The 20,916-nt window shown below is 41.5% G+C and overlaps 1 protein-coding gene across 9 annotated transcripts in view; it reads right to left on the bottom strand.

The window, feature by feature from the left end:
- Positions 1 to 1,401: 1,401 nt before the first annotated feature.
- The window catches only part of pde1ca (phosphodiesterase 1C, calmodulin-dependent a), a 185,245-nt gene continuing 165,730 nt past the window's right edge, over positions 1,402 to 20,916 (bottom strand). For 4 of the 9 annotated variants that reach the window (XM_052483324.1, XM_052483328.1, XM_035741660.2 and 1 more), the window contains 5 exons: positions 17,039 to 17,065; positions 12,528 to 12,703; positions 11,821 to 12,120; positions 11,202 to 11,279; positions 1,402 to 3,781 (listed from right to left, as the gene is read on the bottom strand). In XM_052483324.1, the coding sequence (XP_052339284.1) occupies positions 3,600 to 3,781; positions 11,202 to 11,279; positions 11,821 to 12,120; positions 12,528 to 12,703; positions 17,039 to 17,065 (763 nt within the window). In that variant the 3' untranslated portion in view covers positions 1,402 to 3,599. Of the gene's footprint in view, positions 3,782 to 4,488; positions 10,298 to 11,201; positions 11,280 to 11,820; positions 12,121 to 12,527; positions 12,704 to 17,038; positions 17,066 to 20,916 lie in introns of those variants that run through there. The other 5 variants (XM_052483325.1, XM_052483329.1, XM_035741661.2 and 2 more) reach the window with 3 other exon arrangements.

Here is a 20,916-nt window from a genome sequence, read left to right as displayed (position 1 = left end):
AGATGCGGAAAGAAAATTTGAGCCACTTTCCCAGCTGCCAGACCATGAAAGAGAAGCTCTCTACCAGTGCGTTCCCGAGCGCACAGTTGGCTGATAAAATAGGTATGCTTGCCGCTGACTTTCGACGCCGATTTGCTGACTTTGAAGCACAAAAAGCAGGTTGGAACTGCTCGGTAACCCATTTGCTGTTGACGTGGAAAGCTCACCACCAAACCTCCAAATGGAGTTGATTGACCTCCAATGCAATGATGCACTGAGGGCAAAATATGCGGCAGTGGGTGCTGCGGAGTTCGCCCGTTTCCTCCCGACACAATGCCCCAGCTGCGCATCCAGGCTGCTCAAACGTTGTCTATGTTTGGCAGCACATACCTGTGTGAACAACTGTTTTCTTTGATGAACTTGAACAAAACATCACACAGAAGTCGACTTACTGCTGAACACCTCCACTCAATTCTGAGGATTTCCTCAGCTCAGAGCCTTACCCTGAACATTGATGAACTTGTGGAAAAGATGGGACACCACCAAGTATCACCCTCAACCTCAAACAAGTGAACATTACTGTGCAATCACATATTTAGAGTTTTTACTCAGTTCAAGTTTAAAAGTTAAAGTTTAATATTTGTTTTCACTGCATGTTACTTCTCCTTAAACAAAGTGTTGTTTTTGATTAATAGATTTTTGCACTTTATTTTATTGTATTTCAATCCAATTATATTTTAAAAATATTTCAGTTGAGTGGATGATAGAAAATTGCTATTATTGTTTTTTTCTTTGAAGTAAATTTAGCCCACTTTTGCTAAAATAGAAAATATAGGCTACTGATGGTGCCTTGAATACCGGTTTCTTTCATTTAATGTTCATGTTATGGGGATTTTTATATAAAGGAAATTTGTCTTTTGTGTCTGTTGAAAATTAAAGATTACTGACAGAGCCATAAGAAAATATTGCTTTATTTATCTGATCATATTGGAATATATTTGTTAGGTTTTCAGTAGGTTCAATTAGGTTCACTAGACTATATGCGTCATTTAAAAATTTTTCAATGAACATTCGAACAGTCCGGCCCTCGGCTTGTAGCTAAATTTTTTTATTTGGCCCTCCGTCCATTTGACTTTGACACCCCTGCTTTAAAGCTAGACTAACGGGGGGGGTTTCTTCCATACAGACCAGTAAAGGGCTGGTGGGAGGAGCTACCGGATGACAGGCTCATTGCAATGGCTGGAATGGAATAAATGGAACGAAGTCAAACGTGGTTTCCATGTGGTTGATGTGTTAGATACCATTCCATTGATTCCGTTCCCGCTATTACAATGAGCCCGTCCTCCTCTAGCTCCTCCCACCAGCCGTCACTGATACAGACACAGAGACAGCAACATAATTGGACAATAGAACTCACAGGGCTGCTTGCTTTATTCAGACGCTTTATTCAGATTTGCATTGCGTAGGCTTGCACTATTCAATTATAGGCCCAATAAAAAAAGTTACTCACAGTCTATGTCAGCTATTATGTTTATTGATTTATTCCAGTTAATATTTCTTTGGGGAAAAAGTCCAGGTAGCCTAGTCAGCCCAAGTTTGAATATTTACCAAATTTGATCTCATTAACATTTTTCTGTAACACAAACAAATTAGCTATAAATAGAAAATATTCCCACATAGTTTACCCTGGTCAGAGGGACAGGGCATAGTAGACGGTATGCAGTTGGTGTTGTTAGTAGCCTACATTTGATCAGACTGCAACACAGCATGCATGCAACACAGCATGTCAGATCGCTAATGTTTAGGTGTAGGCAGCTACAACATTTTTGTAAAGAGTTTTTGCTTGTGTCTGACTGGAGTGATGCGTTATCCCCTTTGCTAAATAAATACCGGAGGAAAGTGGAGAGTGCCTTAAGCTTTGTGCATTGTGCCTGGCCCGCACGACCTTGCAATTTTCTTGAATCTGATTGGTCAAGACAGGCACGCAGCACTCCGATGTGAAGGACAAATTGTGCACGAGAAGACAAACCATGAAGCAAAAATCTGTAAAAAACAACAACAAAAACAGAACTTTGTGCCTATTTGTCAATATTAAATTAAATGAAAAGTGGTGGGGCGCTGCCCTACCTGATTTAAAAGTGCTGGGCAAATGCCAGCTCACCACATGTTTTGTAGCAGCCCTGGTCCTTATTGCTATTAGCCTATAGAGACGCATTGACAGATAAATGAAAAGGAAATATGTTTTGAAGAGTCTGTCTTATATCTGAGAGATATAAGAAAGCTCAGGATTCATTTTTTTCATGTGGAAATGCCCTATTGACTTCCATTCATTTTTTTGGCTCTGAACTGGGTTCCCTTAAGTCGTGTCTTGTGAGGCTTGTACGTGTTTGCGATAGTCTTAGCTTTCAATCGTGGGGTAGCCCAAACAGTTCAGACACTACAGACAGAAGTTGGCACATTGTGGTACCAACTTCAGAGAAGTCCCGTGAAGCTTGTGGGGGTCTTAGAGCAAAACAGAGAACACAGGTCTAGTTTTGATTTTACAAATAACCTTAATTCAATGTGAAATCAACAAAGAATTTCACCATGTCGTTGGATTTAGGTTCAAAGTTGGGTGTAAAAAAAGCCATCATTTCCTTACGTTGATTTACTTTTTTTCCAAATCCAATCAGTCTTCCACATTGATTCAACGTCAACACATTGCGTTTTTGTTGCTGAAATAACATGGAAACAACGTTGATTCAGCAAGTTTTTGCCCAGTGAGCACCATCATTTTTCGTGAGTGTCTCAGCTTTCCATAGTGGTGTACATTCGTTTCTAGCCTAAACCGTTTGTACTCTGCAGACGTTTCCGTGAAAAGACAGATTTCCGGGATGTCTCCTGGTCTGATAAACACTACTGTAGCTCTGCCACCCTCCACCGCAGTAGCAGAAGGCCAACATCAGTGGATGTGGTGGATTGAGCTGCACCCATGCTAAAAAAATGATTTATCTAACTTAAACAGACAGATTCCGACGGGGATTGTTTTATTATGCTAATTCGATTTTTGTGCGGGCCACGACTCTAGGTAACCTATGTCACTTTTGTTTTCACATGGCTCATGCCCGGGAGGCAGCCCGGTTCCAAATAGATTGCAATCAATGCTAACCCGGTTCACCCAGGGGGGCGGGGCATGCCCGTGGCATTAACCGAATCCCCTCATATGGCAATGGCTTATTTGCATATAGGCCGACTGTAGCTCAGATTGGTTATGGTTCACAGGTCTGTGTAGAGTCTGGGCCTGGACAAGACTGACACGTTTTTATTCTTTTTTATTTACAGGGGAGTCTATTAATTGCCCAAATTTTCACAAATACCTGACTCAACGTCATTCCCAAACATGAAAACGTCTTCCAGGGGGGGTGTAGATAAACATATTTTAACAAGATTGAATGGGTCTATAACACTGTCAGTTCCTCTTTAACTACTATATATAAAATCATAATTGAATAATCTATTGTCTAGGTACAGCTTTGCCTAAGTTTAAGTGAGAACAACGTGGGTTGCAACATCTACAGATGTCATTTCCCGTGAGGTCGCTTCCTGTGAGGTCTCTTCCTGTGAGGTTACTTCCTGTGATGTCACTTACTCCAGCGCAGGGAGATGCTTTGAAGCTTCCTGACTCTGCTCCTGGGGTCGATGGGCCTGCCCTCGGTTCTCTCCCTCTCTTTCTCTCTGGAGGGTAGTGCCAGGTGAGAGTTGGCACAGTAGCTGGGTCTCTTGTAGTAGCGAATCAGGTCATAGCCCTCCGAGCCTGACAAGTCTGCAAGAGAAAAGGTCACCATGTCAGTTGTCAGGGAAAAACCATTGTCAAGGTTTTTATTTTGTTTATTTATTTAGTTATTTATTATACATGGTCACATCTCTATCCTCATATGCAGATACAGTATATGTGTATGTGGTGCAAACCTGGGTTAAAATACTATTTAAGGTATTTCAATTACTTTCAAGTATTATTTTTTGAAAGACAAGTAGTTGAATACTGGAATGTATTTGGAAATACACCTGGAAAGTATTTGAAAATACTTAAAAACACTGACTCAAATACACTCCTATTTTCAAATCCAGACATTTGAAAATAGTATTTGAAATAAGTAATTGAAAATACTTTCAAATAGGAGGCTATTTATAGGAAATTATTTGAAAATACTTTCAAATATTTCCAATATAAGCAGTTGATTCAGTCCACATTATTTGAAAATACTAAAAAAACACAGCAAACAATTTGTTAAATAACAAATAACGAAATACAAATGTATTTGAACCCAGATCTGATGTGGTGCTATCTATTGTTTATTCTATTATTTTGTAAACCATTGTAGGGTACTTTTATGGGTTATTCTGTTATAGGTAGTCTGGTGTTAGACCTCACACATACAGTACTGACAATACAAACATCTTGTGTGCTTACTACATAATAGGTTTTACAAAAAGTTTTAAACTGGACACAATGAAGACACTGAGTCGTGATCTGAGCCCTTTGAGTTCAGATTTATTGTCACAACAGCGCACTAACGTAGCGTTGGAACAAACACCACCACATGGCCTGCTGCACAGTTTGTTCTTGGTGTGTGATCAATAAAATCTTCAATTCAAACCAAATAAGACAAAAAAAGTGGGAAAAAACATGAGGACAACCGGTTTGATGATTACCAAATGAAACCCCTTTAAGCAATACTCACAGAAAAAAACATCGTTATGGCTTCAAATACATAAAGTAAGTGCTGTGAAAAAGTATTTTCCTCGTCAGATTTTCTGTATTTTTGCGTATTTTTTACACTGAAAGTTATCAGATCTTCAACCAAAACCTAATATTATATAAAAGAGAACATGAGTGAACAAATAATAAACCATTTAGAAATATTTATTTATTAAAGAACGTTTCAACACCCAATGCCCCCGTGCGAAACAGTAATTGCCCCCTTATACTCAATAACTGGTCATGCCACCTTTATCTACAATAACTGCAACCAAACGTTTTCTGTAGTTATCAATTAGTCTCCCACAGTGAGTGGAGGAATTTCGTCCCACTCCTCCATGCAGAACGGCTTCAACTCAGTGTCATTTGTGGGTTTTCAAGCATAATCTGCTAATTTCAGGTCCTGCCACAGTTTGGCCGGCAGGGATGTTCTTGTCCCATCGCGCACTAGCGACTCCTGTGGCGGGCTGGGCACAATGCACGCTGACACGGTCCCCAAGTATACGGTGTGTCCTCCAACTCATTGGTGCGGCTGGTTTCTGGGTTAAGCGGGCGTTGTGTCAAGAAGCAGGGCGGCTTGGCAGGGTCGTGTTTCAGAGGACACACGGCTCTCGACCTTCGCCTCTCCCGAGTCCATACGGGAGTTGCAGCGATGGGACAAGACAGTAACTACCAATTGGAAACCACAAAGTTGGGGAGAAAAAAGGGGTAGAAAAATATAAAATAAATATAACAGAATTAATGGTTCCTTCAATAATGGCAATGCATCCAAGTCATGATGTAGCAAAGCATCCCCAAAGCATCACACTACCACCCATGCTTGACCGTTGGTATGAGGTTCTTAATGTGGAATGCTGTGTTTGATTTTCGCCAGACATAACAGGGCCCATGTCAGCCAAAAAGTTCTACCTTTGACTCATCTGTTCATAGAACATTGTTCCAGAACTCTTGAGGATCATCCAGGCGATTTTTTTCGCAAACTTGAGATGAGCATTCATGTTCTTCTTAGTGAGCAATGGTTTCCACCTTGCTACTCTGCCATGAATCCCATTTTTGCCCAGTGTATTTCTGATGGTGGAATCACAAACACTGACCTTAGCCGAGGCGAGAGAGACCTAGATATCCCTGGATGTTTTTCTAGAGTTCTTTGGAGAGATTTTGGCAGGACAGCCACTCCTGGGAAATTCACGACTGTCCCAAACATTGTCCTGTTGGACAATATGGCTCTGATTGTGGTTCGGTGGAGCCCCAGAGCCTGAGAAATGGCTTTGTAACCCTTTCCAGTCTGATAAGCATCAACAAGGTTTTTCTGGAGGTCTTCAGGAATTTGTTTTGATCGTGGCATGATGTGCCTCTAAAACCTGTGCTCTGACAAATTCAATCTGATGGTAAGGAACAAAAATTTAGTCAGTTATATTAGGCAGTGCTGGACCAAATCAGGGCTGGTTGTTAACCGAAGGACTCAAACAGCTGACTGTAATTATCCCTTTAATTGGGTGAAATTAACTGGGGGGCGGCAATAACTTTTTCACACCTGAAGAGTGCATGTTTGGTTACCTCATTTTTTTCTCCCAGACTCCCTCTATATACCACTACAACCAGTGGAGGCTGGTGAGGGTAGGACGGCTCATAATAATGGCTAGAACGGAGCAAAAGGAACGGAATCAAACACATGTTTAATGTATTTGATACAATTCAACTTATTCAGCTCCAGCCATTACCACGAGACCGTCCTCCCCAATTGAGGTGTCACCAACCTCCTGTGACTACAACCCACAAAAAGATCTGACCAAATTCATTGTGAAAATGTGCAATACTGCAAAAAATCAGACAGGGCAAATAGTATTTCACGGCACAGTAAAAAAAACTGAAATAAGGGGGATATATGTCGGGAAAAAAACAAACACAAGATGAACATGGTTTCGTCTGTAGTGATTTCATCCCAGGGTTTGCTGATGAGTTGGTCATAGAGAAAGTGGGGGTCACAGAAATTACTATACTGGCATTACTAAACTGTGTGCCTCAAATTTACTGTACTGGCAATAGGTTGTTATCAATAACGTCATACTTCGATATCAACCTATACTAACCCCTAGCAATTGAACATAGAAGCATACTGCACTTCATATACCCACTCACACACCAATTCACAAAAAACTATGATCTATAGATTCTATACTCACCTATCAGCTTATCCTCATTTACACATGTCCATTTAAACCCTTCACACACAGTATGTTGACCGATCAAAATGTAAATATCTGACAATATATGACGCTGTTTCAGGAAGGCATGAGATTGCTGGTTTTGAGTTGAAGTAAAGGGAGCAAATTCACAAAGATTGCATGTCATAAAATAGTAAACGAAGGCGTGAGAATGGGGCCATAAAAATGGGTCTGTGCATGTTTTTACGTTCTCCAGGGATTCTTCACTATGACATTGTTCCACAGTCCAGATAACAGGCATGACTAAGTACGATTTTGAATGACAGAACTAGTACCACAGGGTAGCGGTCAGATACAAATATATGTAATGGTAAAAAAAAAAAAAAAAAAGGTAACACAGACCCTATCCCTTTGTATCACAAGAAACAACATGGAGAAATCATGGAAAGGGATAGCTGCCACAGAGTATTTACAATCACTCAACACTGACAAGATCTTGTGCTGAAAGATGTCACAAAAGCTTGCAAGCTAGCTAGATTGAGACATATAGACTGTTCTACAGGGCAACACTGAAGTGAGTAGTGAAGACATATCTATTTTAAGGCAAAGATTCTTCCTTCTGGAGCAAAATAAATCATTTTGAGGAGCTTAAAACAGAAGTATTTACCCTTTTGTAGATTGAGTTTCATTTGAACTCTAGCATATCTATAATATCTGTTGTTTTTCTATCTTTGGTCAAGGCAACAGGAATTTCTACACAGTGAACCTGGAGGCCATTTTGGAAAACCCCAAAGATGACCCAGTCAATACTGTACATGTACTATAAGTCTGCTTCTTGAACACAACATTAAATATTTTGATTCTTTACTTTCTACATTTCATTATGTGTAGTAACCTAGAGTTTGTTCTGTTTGTTTCGTTTTCTGTGTTTTACTTTGTTTTTGAGATATAATAATTCTGTTAATGCTAAATGAATTTATTAACACAAAAAAAATGAAATTCTATTTACATGCTGTGAATGATTTGTAGAAAACGTATGTATTGGTAAATCAAGATGGATCAATCGGATTCCACGTTTGTTTCAACAAAGTTTTCACATCACAGTTGAACGTTGAGTGGGAATTAACTGACTCTCTCAACCCAATTCTTATCCACATGCTGGGAAACTCTCATGCGTTGTATGCACCAATGCATTTGATAAAGAAAGACTTGAGGATATGAGGATATTGTGTTGAGCTGCAGTGTCTTAAAGTAAAGTCAGAAGAAGTCTTGGAGTTGAAGTGCAAAGCGCAAATAACCAACTCATAATGACAAATTCACACTACTTCGAAATAATGAAACATTAACCCACTCATCCATGTCATTGGGGAGCAGAGATTCAGCAGAGACACTGTACATCAGAAGTCTTAGAAACATTACTTCCCTCTGTCGACCACATTAAGACATTCAAAATGATAACTATACACAATAATTCATAAATAACATAGAAATGTTATGTACAATAAATACATATTATACTCTGGCAACCAGGACACTCCCTTAGCTAGAAATGCCACGTACTAGAGAGAAAAGTAAGCAACGAAACCTAAGCACACATATGCAGTATATTTTGGCATTGTAACATGTTATAAACGGTTGATTTCCCCCGCCCCGTAAAATGAATATGGTTGTTGTGCCTGGCTTAATAACAGTCGAACGATGTCATCACAATAACGTTCTGATGGTTGGAAATCAATCAAACCTGCACTGTGGAAAACATGAATCACCTACAGTACATTGTAAAAAAGAATAACATGACATACTATTTAGAGACAACTTATGAATCAATCATGGTTCTCTGGACATAGTTACTTTTTTCTTTAGTTTTTACAATAAACATATGGGAATTCTAATGCTAGAGAATCATAGATCAACACAATACATCATTATATTTATATACATTACCGTACACAATATTGTTTCTTAGTATCACTAAATATGTGTTATTTCTCTCTAAGAAGACGTTTCAATGATGAAGCCAATACGTTTCAGATTTCATATTTAGATTGTATGTTAACGGGTAACCATGACTTCATTTCACTTTATGTGACCTGTGCTAGTTAGAAAGTGCATTCTAGTTGCAAAATTAAATGGAAAAGCGAAACAAATCTAACAATCGTTTATCTTATATATTTTATGTATGCAATATAAACAAGACAAATGTCGTTGTACTTTACTCATGTACATTACTCATTGGGGCGGCAGGGTAGCCTAGTGGTTAGAGCATTGGACTAGTAACTGAAAGGTTGCAAGTTCAAATCCCCAAGCTGACAAGGTCTGTCATTCTGCTGCTGAACAGGCAGTTAACCCACTGTTCCTAGGCTGTCATTGAAAATAAGAATTTGTTCTTAACTGACTTGCCTAGTTAAATAAAAATTAATTACACTGGTGGAAATAATAAAAACAGTTCTATGTCACCAATCTTTCAACACCCTTCTTAAATTCGCTGTTGTTTACATTTTGCTCGACACACACAGATGCACATCCTGTACAAACACAGAGAAGGTCTGAAGGTCCAAATGCAAACCAGGCCAATCTTCCATCCCCCAGAACTTTGCTGTGATGAGTAGGAGCAGAGAAAGATACACAGAGCAAACTAAAAGCTCATCTGGGAGGGCCTAGCTAGTGTGGAGGCCAGGGCAACGCAGGGCAGCACTGTCCTGTCCTTTAGCCTTACCCTCTCATGTACCAGCCTGTGCATGTGCTTGCCCCTCTCCAGTTGGAAGAAAGAGCCAATAGGTCCATCATGGCTCAGGAAATGGCAAAGGTCGCAATGTTTGTGCTAATATGAATCCAGCACATTTACCATGGTAACACATGGACCCGCAAGTTCAACTTTGATTTGGGAGAAAAAAGTGGACGGAAAAGAAGGATTCCACCAGAGACAGACACAAGTGGAACTACACTCTTAGAAAAAAGGGTTCCTAAATGGTTCTTCAGCTGTCCCCATAGATAGAAGAAGCCTTTTTGGTTCCAGGTAGAACCATTTTGGGCTCCATCTAGATCCCTCTGTGGAAAGGGGTTTTACCTGGAACCAAAAGCATTCCACCTGGAATCACAAAGGGTTATTAAAGGGTTCTCCTATGGGGACAGCCGAAGAACCCTTTTAGGATCTGAATAGCACCTTTTTTTCTAAGAGTGTAGTGTTGAAAAAAAAAAATACACCAAAATAAAAGCAGTACACATCCAGCAGAGGGCAATCTGGAACATTAGACAGAGAGAGAGAGAGGTGTCCCCTGGTAAATTAAGTCTTTGTTGGGGAACTGAATGGGCAGTTAGTTTGGATTGGACGTAGGAGCAGCCACCACTGCTGCAGCCGCTAGAGACGCAGGTAAACTGTCATGGTTACTGTCGTCAGAATCCTCCTCTTCTGTATCTGTGGGAGGGGAAGAGGACATATGGCACACTTAAAACTTCCTGCTCCAACTTCCTGGTCTCCTGGACCGCTGCATGGCATGCTGGGAAGGGGGAGGGGTTAATGGCAATATAGGCTGTGATCCACAGCTAAGGCGAGGCTGATGCAACAACCAATGGTTACGTGCCACGTTATCGGCATTGACATCGACTGGCAAATTGCTATAACATATGATGTGGTTAGCTGATACTTAAATACCTATCAAGGTGTAATAAAATCTGTCAGGCGTCAGCAACGTCTACGCTCTTGGAGGTCTGTCGAAACGACAGGAAAGCTGTAGGTACGTTATGACCCCAAAAATTGTACATGGTCACTTTCGTAACTGAGGTTGGGGGTGATGGTTTTGAGAGTCAGTTGTCAAAGGGTGTTAACAGCTAAATGAGAGCGATTGTGTTTGCTGGGAAGAATCGCTTTGAGTTTCAGAGATAAGTCTGATAACAAAAGAACATGTTATGTATAGAGGGACAATGACAAAGTCCCTGTCAGGCTGGAACAAGACTGTAGATAATGATCATTGAACACACGGTCACCATAGTAACGCGAAGGACAGACTCAGGGGAAGGGATAAAAGAAATCAAGGATAGAAAGAGGTGGCCTTTGAGAGGGAGGAGGTGGTGTAGGATGGCAGGGGTGAGTGAGCGTGTGAGTGACATTAGACATGTTTCCACAGGAGAGTCAGTCACAGTCCTGTTGCTGTCACATCATCGCCTTAGTCAAATCATTTTTTATTCTGGATAGAAACTCGAATTGTCATAACCCCAAAACTGCTTGTTTTCTACTCTTCGCTTTAAAAAGAGGAGACGTGTATTTGATTGTGGAAACGTAGCTAAGGTTCGCCCTGAGGGGAAAGAAAATGCTGTTTTACCGTCAGAGGTGTTTTTCTCACTGTCATCATCTGAGCCAGAGTCAGTGTCAGGTGAGTCTAGGTCCTCTGGGACTTCCCCTGGAGTCAAATAAAACACTGTCATCAACCATCACAATGCCCCAGCACAAACCAAGCCAGAGACCACTGTCCACTAGATGCCTCACACATCCCCCAGACAGACAACACTGATTAAACAAAATAGTCACCGAGTATATAAAATACAGACTTATTGAAGAGAATAAGGAAGTGACATGTTCATAGTAGTCACGAATGTTGACACCACTGAGGATATGATAACAGTTTCAAAATGCAATTTCAAAATAATTTGACATGCATAGTTGACCAGCAGAGGGCACTCTTTTACAACAAAATAATCAGGAGAGCAGCCAAGGATTCAGCAAAGACATAATCTTCCACTACCATTTCTGAAGCAATAGCAACAACAGTTTGAGAGCACCAAGAAGACCACCAGACAAACTGACTCAAACTTACAGTCCACCATATTCTAATCACTACTTGGCACTTTAAGTAGATGCTGTTCACAACTTCTTTAAACCAAGTATTATAAATGGAGAGCATATCTGTAGGAGCCTGTAACTGACTGTAAACTAAAACGTACCGTTTTGCACTTGCTGGTTTTTCTCTGTGCTGGTGCTGCTTGTTTCAGGCTCCTTGGGGTCCAAGTGATTCAGCCCCGGTCCCGATCCTGATGTTGTTGTGGTCCCGACGGCCCCCCCTGGGTCCTTATTCCCTTCCTCCTCTTTGGGCACTTCCTCCACCACTTCCTTTTTCTCTCCCTCTGCTTGTGTACCTTCCTCATCTCCCTCTTTCTTTTCTTCCTTCTCTTCTGTCGTTCCAGGCTCTGTCTCCTCCTGCGAAGCCTTCTCCTCTGCTTCCCTTTTGGTTTTCTCCTCCAGATCTGTCAGAACAAAAACATATTTTGGATGTGTGAAAGAGCCCTACTCCACCTACTCCCTAACCCACTGAACCCCCAACCAAGCCCTATCCTGCATAGGGTGTCTAATGTATATTTTAGCTGCTTGGATCTTCTTGGACTGATCATTCCCATAACCCACCTATTTTTTTGTTTTGCTTTACCATTAGCCTCCTGGGTCTCCATTTCTCTCCGTTCTGGTGCACCTCTTTGTTCCAGGACCAAACCCACCCTGACAAGCCCTCCCCTGCCTGGGGCTCTTCTGTACCTTTTGCCTCCTATGTCTTCCACTTCTCATCCTCCTCATTCTGTCTCATAACCTACTCCCCCAACCCACCAACCCTGCCAGACCCTTCCCTGTGAGGGGTTGAGGGGCCCTAGCCCCAGTGTACCTTTAGCAGCCTGGGTCTTCCATTTCTCTCTGTTCTGGTGCACCTCTTCGTTCCAGGTGGCCTTGAAGCCCTTATGTTCGATGGTTCCCGGGGAACAGTTGAGTGTTCCGCTGCCCTCTGAGCCTGTGCTGATCACACTGGACCGCTTCCCATCCCCCACTGGAATACTGTTCAGACTGTATACAAAGAGAGAGAAAGAATGTCATTCACCTGGCCTGTAACACACACCGTACATACCTACTGGGAATATGGCCACAGCAAACACTTGATTCCACAGTGACTTAAACCACAGAACAGTGGTTGCATTCATTGGATATGATCCCTGCGGGAATTGAACCCACCACTGTGGCACACTCCTCTGACTGACCTGTCATACACCAAACAACAGATTGAACTACTGAGAATCTATTGAGATTCTACAGAGGGATTATATTGAACATGTGATTGGACATCACAGCCATGCTTAATGGATGTCTGGACTGAAAAAAACACAATTTGAGACATTGACGAAATGAGGGTTTTACAGCCCAGTGATTCTAGTACCATTATAATCACCCTGCGTGTGTATAATGAGCATTATATACATAGACAGATGGACTGGGTTGCAGAGGCTGGGGTAAGAAGAGGAGGTGGACAGATGTGTCTGTTTGCAAACACGATCTGCAAGTGTGTGTCTAGTGGGCAAAGCTGGTTGGAATGACGTCATTACAACCACTTTACAACTAATGTGCGTGTGTGTTATAGTGTGTGAGTGTTTGCGTGTGTGTGTGTGTGTATGACTGTTTGTGTATGACAGAGAAAGAAAGTGAGGAAGTGTTTAAGCCTCTTTATCCAGATATGCCTCGAGAGAGAGAGAGAGAGAGAGAGAGAGAGAGAGAGGGAGAAAGAGACAAATCAGGGGTGAGGAGGAAGTTGGAGGGAAGGATGGATGAGCGTTCCAAGTAATGTTTATAATCCTTCTAGTCTGTTGATGATGATGCATGACGTTGTTGATGTAACAGCAGGACAGTTGTTGATCCCAGCTGATGTTGTCAGACCTATTTGTGTGTGTGTGGGGGGATGTGTTTACCTATACTTGAGGGGACCAGAAGTCCCCACAAAAATAGTAAGCAAACAACAATGTGACCACCTCGGGAGATTTTGTTGGTCCCCACAAGGTCAAATACTATTTCTCTGAGGTTTAGGGTTAAGGTTAGAATTAGTGTTAGAATTAGGTTTAAGGTCAGGTTTAGGAGCTAAGGTTAGTTTTAGGGTTAGATTTAGGAATTAGGGTTAGGTTTCAAATAAAATAAAATTGTATTTGTCACATGTGCCAAATACAACAGGTAGACCTTACAGTGAAATGCTGACTTACAAGCCCTTAACCAACAATGCAGTTTTAAGAAAAATAAGTGTGAAGGAAGTATTTACAAAAATAACAAATAACTAAAGAGCAACAATAAAATAACAGTAGGGAGCCTATATACAGCGGGTACCGGTACAGAGTCAATGTGCAGAGGCACAGGTTTGTCAAGTTAATTGAGGTCATATGTACATGTAGATAGAGGTAACTACCCTTGTAGTGCCTTGCGGTCGGCGGCTGAGCAGTTGCCATACCAGGCGGTGATGGAACCAGTCAGGATGCACTTGATGGTGCAGCTGTAGAACTTTTTATGGATCTGATGACCCATGCCAAAACTGTTCAGCCTCCTGAGGGGGAATAGGCCTTGTTGTGCCCTTTTCACGACTGTCTTGGTGTGTTTGGGCCATGATAGTTTGTTGGTGATGTGGACACCAAGGAACTTGAAGCTCTCAACTTCCTCCACTACAGCCCCGCTGATGAGAATGGGGGCATGCTCGGCCCTCTTTTTCCTGTAGTCCATGATCATCTCCTTTGTCTTGATCATATTGAGGGAGAGGTTGTTATCCTGGCACCACACTGCCAGGTCTCTGACCTCTTCCCTATAGGCTGTGTCATTGTTCTGTCGTCGGCAAACTTAATGATGGTGTTGGAGTCGTGCTTGGCCATGCAATCCTGGGTAAACAGGGAGTACAGGAGGGGACTGAGCATGCAAACCTGATGGGCCCCCGTGTTGAGGATCAGCGTGGCAGAAGTGTTGTTACTTACACTTACCACCTGGGGGTGGCCCATGCTGAGCTGTAGTCAATGAGTAGCATTCTCACTTAGGTGTTCCTTTTGTCCAGGTGGGAAGGGGCAGTGTGGATTGGAACAGAGATTGCTTGTGTGGATCTGCTGGGGCGGTATGCAAATTGGACTGGGTCTAGAGTTTCTGGGATAATTGTGTTGATGTGTTGATGATGACCAGCCTTTCAAAGCACTTCATGGCTACAGACGTGAGTGCTATGGGTCGGTAATCATTTAGACACGTTACCATGGTGTTCTTGGGCACAGGGACTATGGTGGTCTGCTTGAAACATGTTGGTATTACAGACTCGGTCAGGGAGAGGTTGAAAATGTCAGTGTAGACACTTGCCAGTTGATCAGCGCATGCTCTGAGTACATTTCCTGGTAATCTGTCTGGCCCTGCGGCCCTGTGAATGTTGACCTGTTTAAAGGTCTTACTTATATCGTCTACGGAGAGCGTGATCACACAGTCGTCCGGAACAGCTGGTGCTTTCATGCATGCTTCAGTTTTGTTTTCCTCAAAGCGAACATAGAGGTCGTTTAGCTAATCTGGTAGGCTCGTGTCACTGGTTAGCTCGCGGCTGTGCTTCCCTTTGTAGCCCGTAATTGTTTCCAAGCCCTGCCATACCCGAAGAGCGTCGGAGCCGGTGTAGTAGGATTCAATCTTAGTCCTGTATTGATGCTTTGCCTGTTTGATGGTTCGTTGGAGGGCATAGCGGGATTTTTTACAAGTGTCTGGGTTAGACTCCGGCTCCTTGAAAGCGTCAGCTCTACCCTTCAGCTCAGTGTGGATGTTGCGTCTAATACATGGCTTCTGGTTGGGGTATGTGCATACGTCACTGTGGTGAGGACGTCATCGATGCACTTATTAATGAAGCCGGTGATTGATGTGGTGTACTCCTCAATGCCATCGGAAGAATCCCGGAACATATTCAAGTCTGTGCTAGCAAAACAGTCCTGTAGCTTAGCATCTGATTCATCTGACCACTTCCATATTAAGTGAATTACTGTTACTTCCTGCTTTAGATTTTGCTTGTAAGCAAGAATCAGGATAATAGAGTTATGGTCAGATTTGCAAAATGGAGGGTGAGGGAGAGCTTTATTCGCATATCTGTGTGTGGAGTAAAGGTGGGGGGATTTTCCCCTCTGGCTGCACATACAATATGCAGATAGAAACGAGGTAAAACGGATTTAAGTTACCATGCATTAAAGTCCCCGGCCACTAGGAGCGCCGCCTCTGGATGAGCATTTTCTTGTTTGCTTATGTCTTATACAGCTCGTTGAGTGCGGTCTTAGTGCCAGCATCGTTTTGTGGTGGTAATTAGACAGCTATGAAAAATATTAATGAAAAGTCTCTTGGTAAATAGTGTGGTCTACAGCTTATCATGAGATATTTTACCTCAGGCAAGCAAATCCTAGAGACTTCCCTAATATTAGATTTCGTGCACCTGCTGTTATTGACAAATAGACACAGACCTCCACCCCTAGTCTTACCGGAGGCAGCTGTTCTATCTTGCCGATGGACCAAAAACCCAGCCAGCTGTATGTTATCCGTGTCGTCGTTCATCCACGACTCGGTGAAACATAAGGTATTATAGTTTGTAATGTCTCTTTGTTAGGATAGTCTTGATCGGAGCTCATCCAGTGTTTTATCCAATTATTGTACGTTAGATAATAGTACGGAAGGTAGAGGCGGGTTACCCACTCGCTGTCGGATTCTAACATTGTACCGCGACCTACGTCCCTGATATCTCCATTTGTTCTTCATGCGAATGGGATTTGTGCCCTGTCCGGTGTCGGAAGTAAATCCTTCCTGTCCGACTCGTTAACAAAACATCTTTGTCCAGTACGAGGTGAGTCACTGTTCTGATATCCAGAAGCTCTTTTCAGTCATAAGAGACGGCGGCAGAAACATTATGTTAAAAATAAGTTACAAATAACTTTTAAAAAACACACACAATAGCACAATTGGTCAGGAGCTTGTAAAACGGCAGCCATTTCCTCCACCGCCAATAGAAAATGTTCTTCCGGGTTAGGGTTAAGGTTGGGTTTCTGAGTTAAGGTTAGGGTCAAGGTTAGGGTTAGGGTAAGGATATGGGTTAGGGGTTTGGGAAAATAGGATTTTGAATGGGATTGAATTGTGAGTCCCCACAAGGTTAGTTGTACAAGACTGTGTGTGTGTGTGTGTGTGTGTGTGTGTGTGTGTGTGTGTGTGTGTGTGTGTGTGTGTGTGTGTGTGTGTGTGTGTGTGTGTGTGTGTGTGTGTGTGTGTGTGTGTGTGTGTGTGTGTGTGTGTGTGCGCATGTGCGTGTGTGTGTGCGCAAGCAAGTGTGAAAGAACATTTGTGTTATTGTCTAATCAAATCAAAGTACAATGAAATGCTTACTTGCCAGCTCTCCTGTCAGTACAGCAACTAAAAAGAAATATAAAGAAATATGAAATAAAAAATCTAGTAAGAAAGATAACACAAGGCATCCAGTAAAAAAGAAGAGGCACATAAAGAAATATGAGTCATTATATGAGTTATTTACACATGTGTGCCTGAACACGCGTGTTAAAACTGATCCTCATGTCTTTAGAGCCTATGGAAATGTTCAGAGCTGACCTGGGCTAAGTATCAGGCCCATCAAAGGACACTGGTGATAATGTTAAAGGTCCAGTGCAGCTGTTTTTGTTTTCAATTAAAATGGTAAAAAAATCAAAATCAAAAGTAGCTTCTTAGCCAAGAGCAATTTCTCAAGCAAGAATGTTGCTATGACTGTCTGTGAGTTGTTTCAGTGGGGAGGGTAAAACTTCAAACTAGCTTTTATTGGCAGAGCGCTTTGGAACTTTATTTCTTTGGGGCGGCAGGTAGCCTAGTGGTTAGAGCATTGGGCCCGTAACCAAAAGGTTGCTGGATCAAATCCCTGAGCTGACAAGGTCATTCTGCCCTTGAACAATGCAGTTAACCCACTCTTCCCCACTAGACAATCATTGTAAATAAGAATTTGTTCTTAACTGACATGCCTAGTTAAATAAAGGCTCAAATTATTGCTCTATTAACACATTAACAGCCTGGTAAGGTCACCAGGTGGGCCATAACTCTATCCCACAAAAACAGGAAGAGATTTCAGGCTGTCTTTTCAAACAGGTCTTACACTAAAAGAGCATTATTATCATATTCACAATTTAACAGTATTATTCCAACCACATAGTGTGGCCAGTTTATTAGGTACACAACACGTTCACGAAAATGGATCGCATCCAGTTACTGTTCGATTGAACATTAGAACGGGCAAACGAGTGACCTAAGCAACTTTGAGCGTGGTAAGATCATCGGTGCCAGGCACGCCAGATCCAGTATCTCAGAAACGGAAGCCCTCCTGGGCATTTCAGATAGGTGTACCTATTAAACTGTCCGGTGGTGTCTATAAAACAGAACCAAATTATGTTTTGGACAGCACTGGGCCTTTAAGAGCTGATCTGGACTCAGTATGAAGCTCATCAGTGTGTGAATAAATGGCACAATGTAGTGTTTGCATGATAAAAACTACAGCAACATGGTCCATAATGGATGACCATTAAAGCGCAGAATAAAGGGAATAAAGAGAATGGAGAGATTACTAAGTGCTACAATCAGCTTGTACCCTTCAACCACCAGACACTGGCTGTCAACTAGTCACCATGGACGTATTAACCCAGACCATTTACTCTATTCTAACTGACAACACTGTCTGTTGACTCTTAGTGTGTCTCACTCAGACTGACTAAAACAGAGATGAAAAGGAGTCATTCATTCCAGGAAACTACAGCTGATGTGTACAGCCATAGGACTACTAGTGTATCTTTGCATGACGAGAAGTATTTTATTTTATTATTTTCAGCCACTTACACACACACACGCACGTGCAAACGCGCACGCGCACGCACACACACACACACACACACACACACACAGCCATACGTGACAGAGACCAGTCAGTGGAGACACAGCCATAGAGCCTCGGGCAGGAAATTAGATTATAATTACTCATACCAGCTGACATGTTGTTCAGCTTCATTTAGTTATCATTAGACAGACGACTGGAGGACCCCCGGCTTGTTATTTTTAGAGCATCACTGCGTCCACATCCCAAATAGCACCTTATTCCCTACATAGTGCATTACTATTCTACCAGGGCCCATAGGGCTCAGATCAAAAGTAGTGCACTACACAGTATGTAGGGAATCGAGTGGAATTTGGGATGCAACCTGTATCTGAAGAACAGCCCAGTCTCTGATGTGTCAATGTATGTTTCTCCATGTTTATTCCATCTCCCTAGGAGTCATATAAAGGATGAGATTTTAAATGATGTTACAGATTCGCCAAGACATTTGATGAGCATGTCATCTTCACATCTGTCTGCTTGGTTGCACTCTAGATAACATTAGTACGATTCACCTACAGTATATCATCATCATCACTCACTAGACCAATCAATACATGTGATGCACAGGGTAAATATGAAGGGTTTGATTCCAAAACATAAGAAACACACATTTTTTACATTTGCAATTTAAAACAAATCTGAAATAAATGTACATGGATCCCTTTCAGTGTGTATGAGTTATGGCTGTTGTCATGCTTTAAAACGTTTACTTTAGATGTGATTTAGAATGTGTTTTTTTTTGCAAAACATGATATCCAACACAGTTTCTGACCAAAATGTGCTACAGATGGTACATTCAATACCATCTGTTTAAAGTTTCATGAGAGTTGGGACATTGAGGTTTCTGCATTATTATGCATTTACACGACACTACAACCACAGATAGAACAATGAGACAGATATTTCACCAGATGTATAAATGTGAAGCATCTGGTTGGTGTTTCCACTCACTTCCAAATATGGTGGTGAGAAGAAACCCAGTGGCCGGCAGTGGCTGTGCGAGAAGACGGAGCAAGATGGATTTTGGCCAACCTTCTGCTAATTTTCTCATCAATGAAACATTTGATCTCAATACAGTTTTCTGTTTCCAAAATTAAAATCTGCTACGAACAGTAGACTAAGTTTTGTGGACTTTACCCTTCAGCAAAGTTTCTAAAACTTGCACTGTTCAGAGGGAGTGCAAGGGCGAATTTAGTTATTCCACACGTGCACTTCACAGAGTAAACATTCCCTAATGGAAATATGCAAATACATGCTAGAACGGCCAATAGGCTCTCGCTAGCTTGTGCTTGGCTCTGCCCACCTCCTTGTTATGCCCACTATGATTAATTTGCTCCCATTGGAAACGACAGGCTGGGGTCTATCTTGGGTTGGTTATGAAAATCTTTGCTACAATATTACAGTATATGGCAGCCATGTTAGCTCCCATTAACAGAATGAGCATTATGATGCATTTAGCCTACATTACAGTTACAAATTCTCGTTGCTTAAATGTCCCAAAAAGAAAACACACATTATTCACCCTCTGGATACAATATATCGGCTATGTGATAGACACAATACAGTTGAAACAAATAGATTATTTTTATATTTATTTCTGTGATAATTGATCATTTATTACACGTAACTGTTTAAAACCCAATCTGGATATCTTTTCTATTGGAGCTCTGCTGTATAACATTTATTTACCTCTGGATACATAGCGTTTATTTATCTCTGGAGACATAGCGTTTATTTACCTCTGGATACATAGCGTTTATTTACCTCTGGATACATAGCGTTTATTTACCTCTGGATACATAGCGTTTATTTACCTCTGGATACATAGCGTTTATTTATCTCTGGATACATAGCGTTTATTTACCTCTGGATACATAGCGTTTATTTACTTCTGGATACATAGCGTTTATTTATCTCCGGATACATAGCGTTTATTTACCTCTGGATACATAGCGTTTATTTACCTCTGGATACATAGCGTTTATTTACCTCTGGATACATAGCATTTATTTACCTCTGGATACATAGCGTTTATTTACCTCTGGATACATAGCATTTATTTACCTCTGGATACATAGCGTTTATTTACCTCTGGATACGTTTTGCCACAAAACATGATTATTTGTCTCTCTAAAATAAAATTACCTTGCAATATCTTTGAAACAAAATCACCGTTGACTTCTCTCTAGCCCATGTCATGGTAAGATGAACAAATAATAGCTCTATCTGTTTCACAAGATGTGTGTTCATGTTAATTTACAAACATTTCAAGAAATTGATATATCACATTTTGGAATGTGTGTGTACAGTATGTGTGAGTGCGTGTGTGTGCATGCATGCGTGTGTGTGTGTAATA

The sequence above is a fragment of the Oncorhynchus keta genome, chromosome 28 (assembly GCF_023373465.1).
Source record: "Oncorhynchus keta strain PuntledgeMale-10-30-2019 chromosome 28, Oket_V2, whole genome shotgun sequence".
Taxonomy (NCBI): domain Eukaryota; kingdom Metazoa; phylum Chordata; class Actinopteri; order Salmoniformes; family Salmonidae; genus Oncorhynchus; species Oncorhynchus keta.
This window is presented reverse-complemented; position numbering and strand designations above follow the sequence as displayed.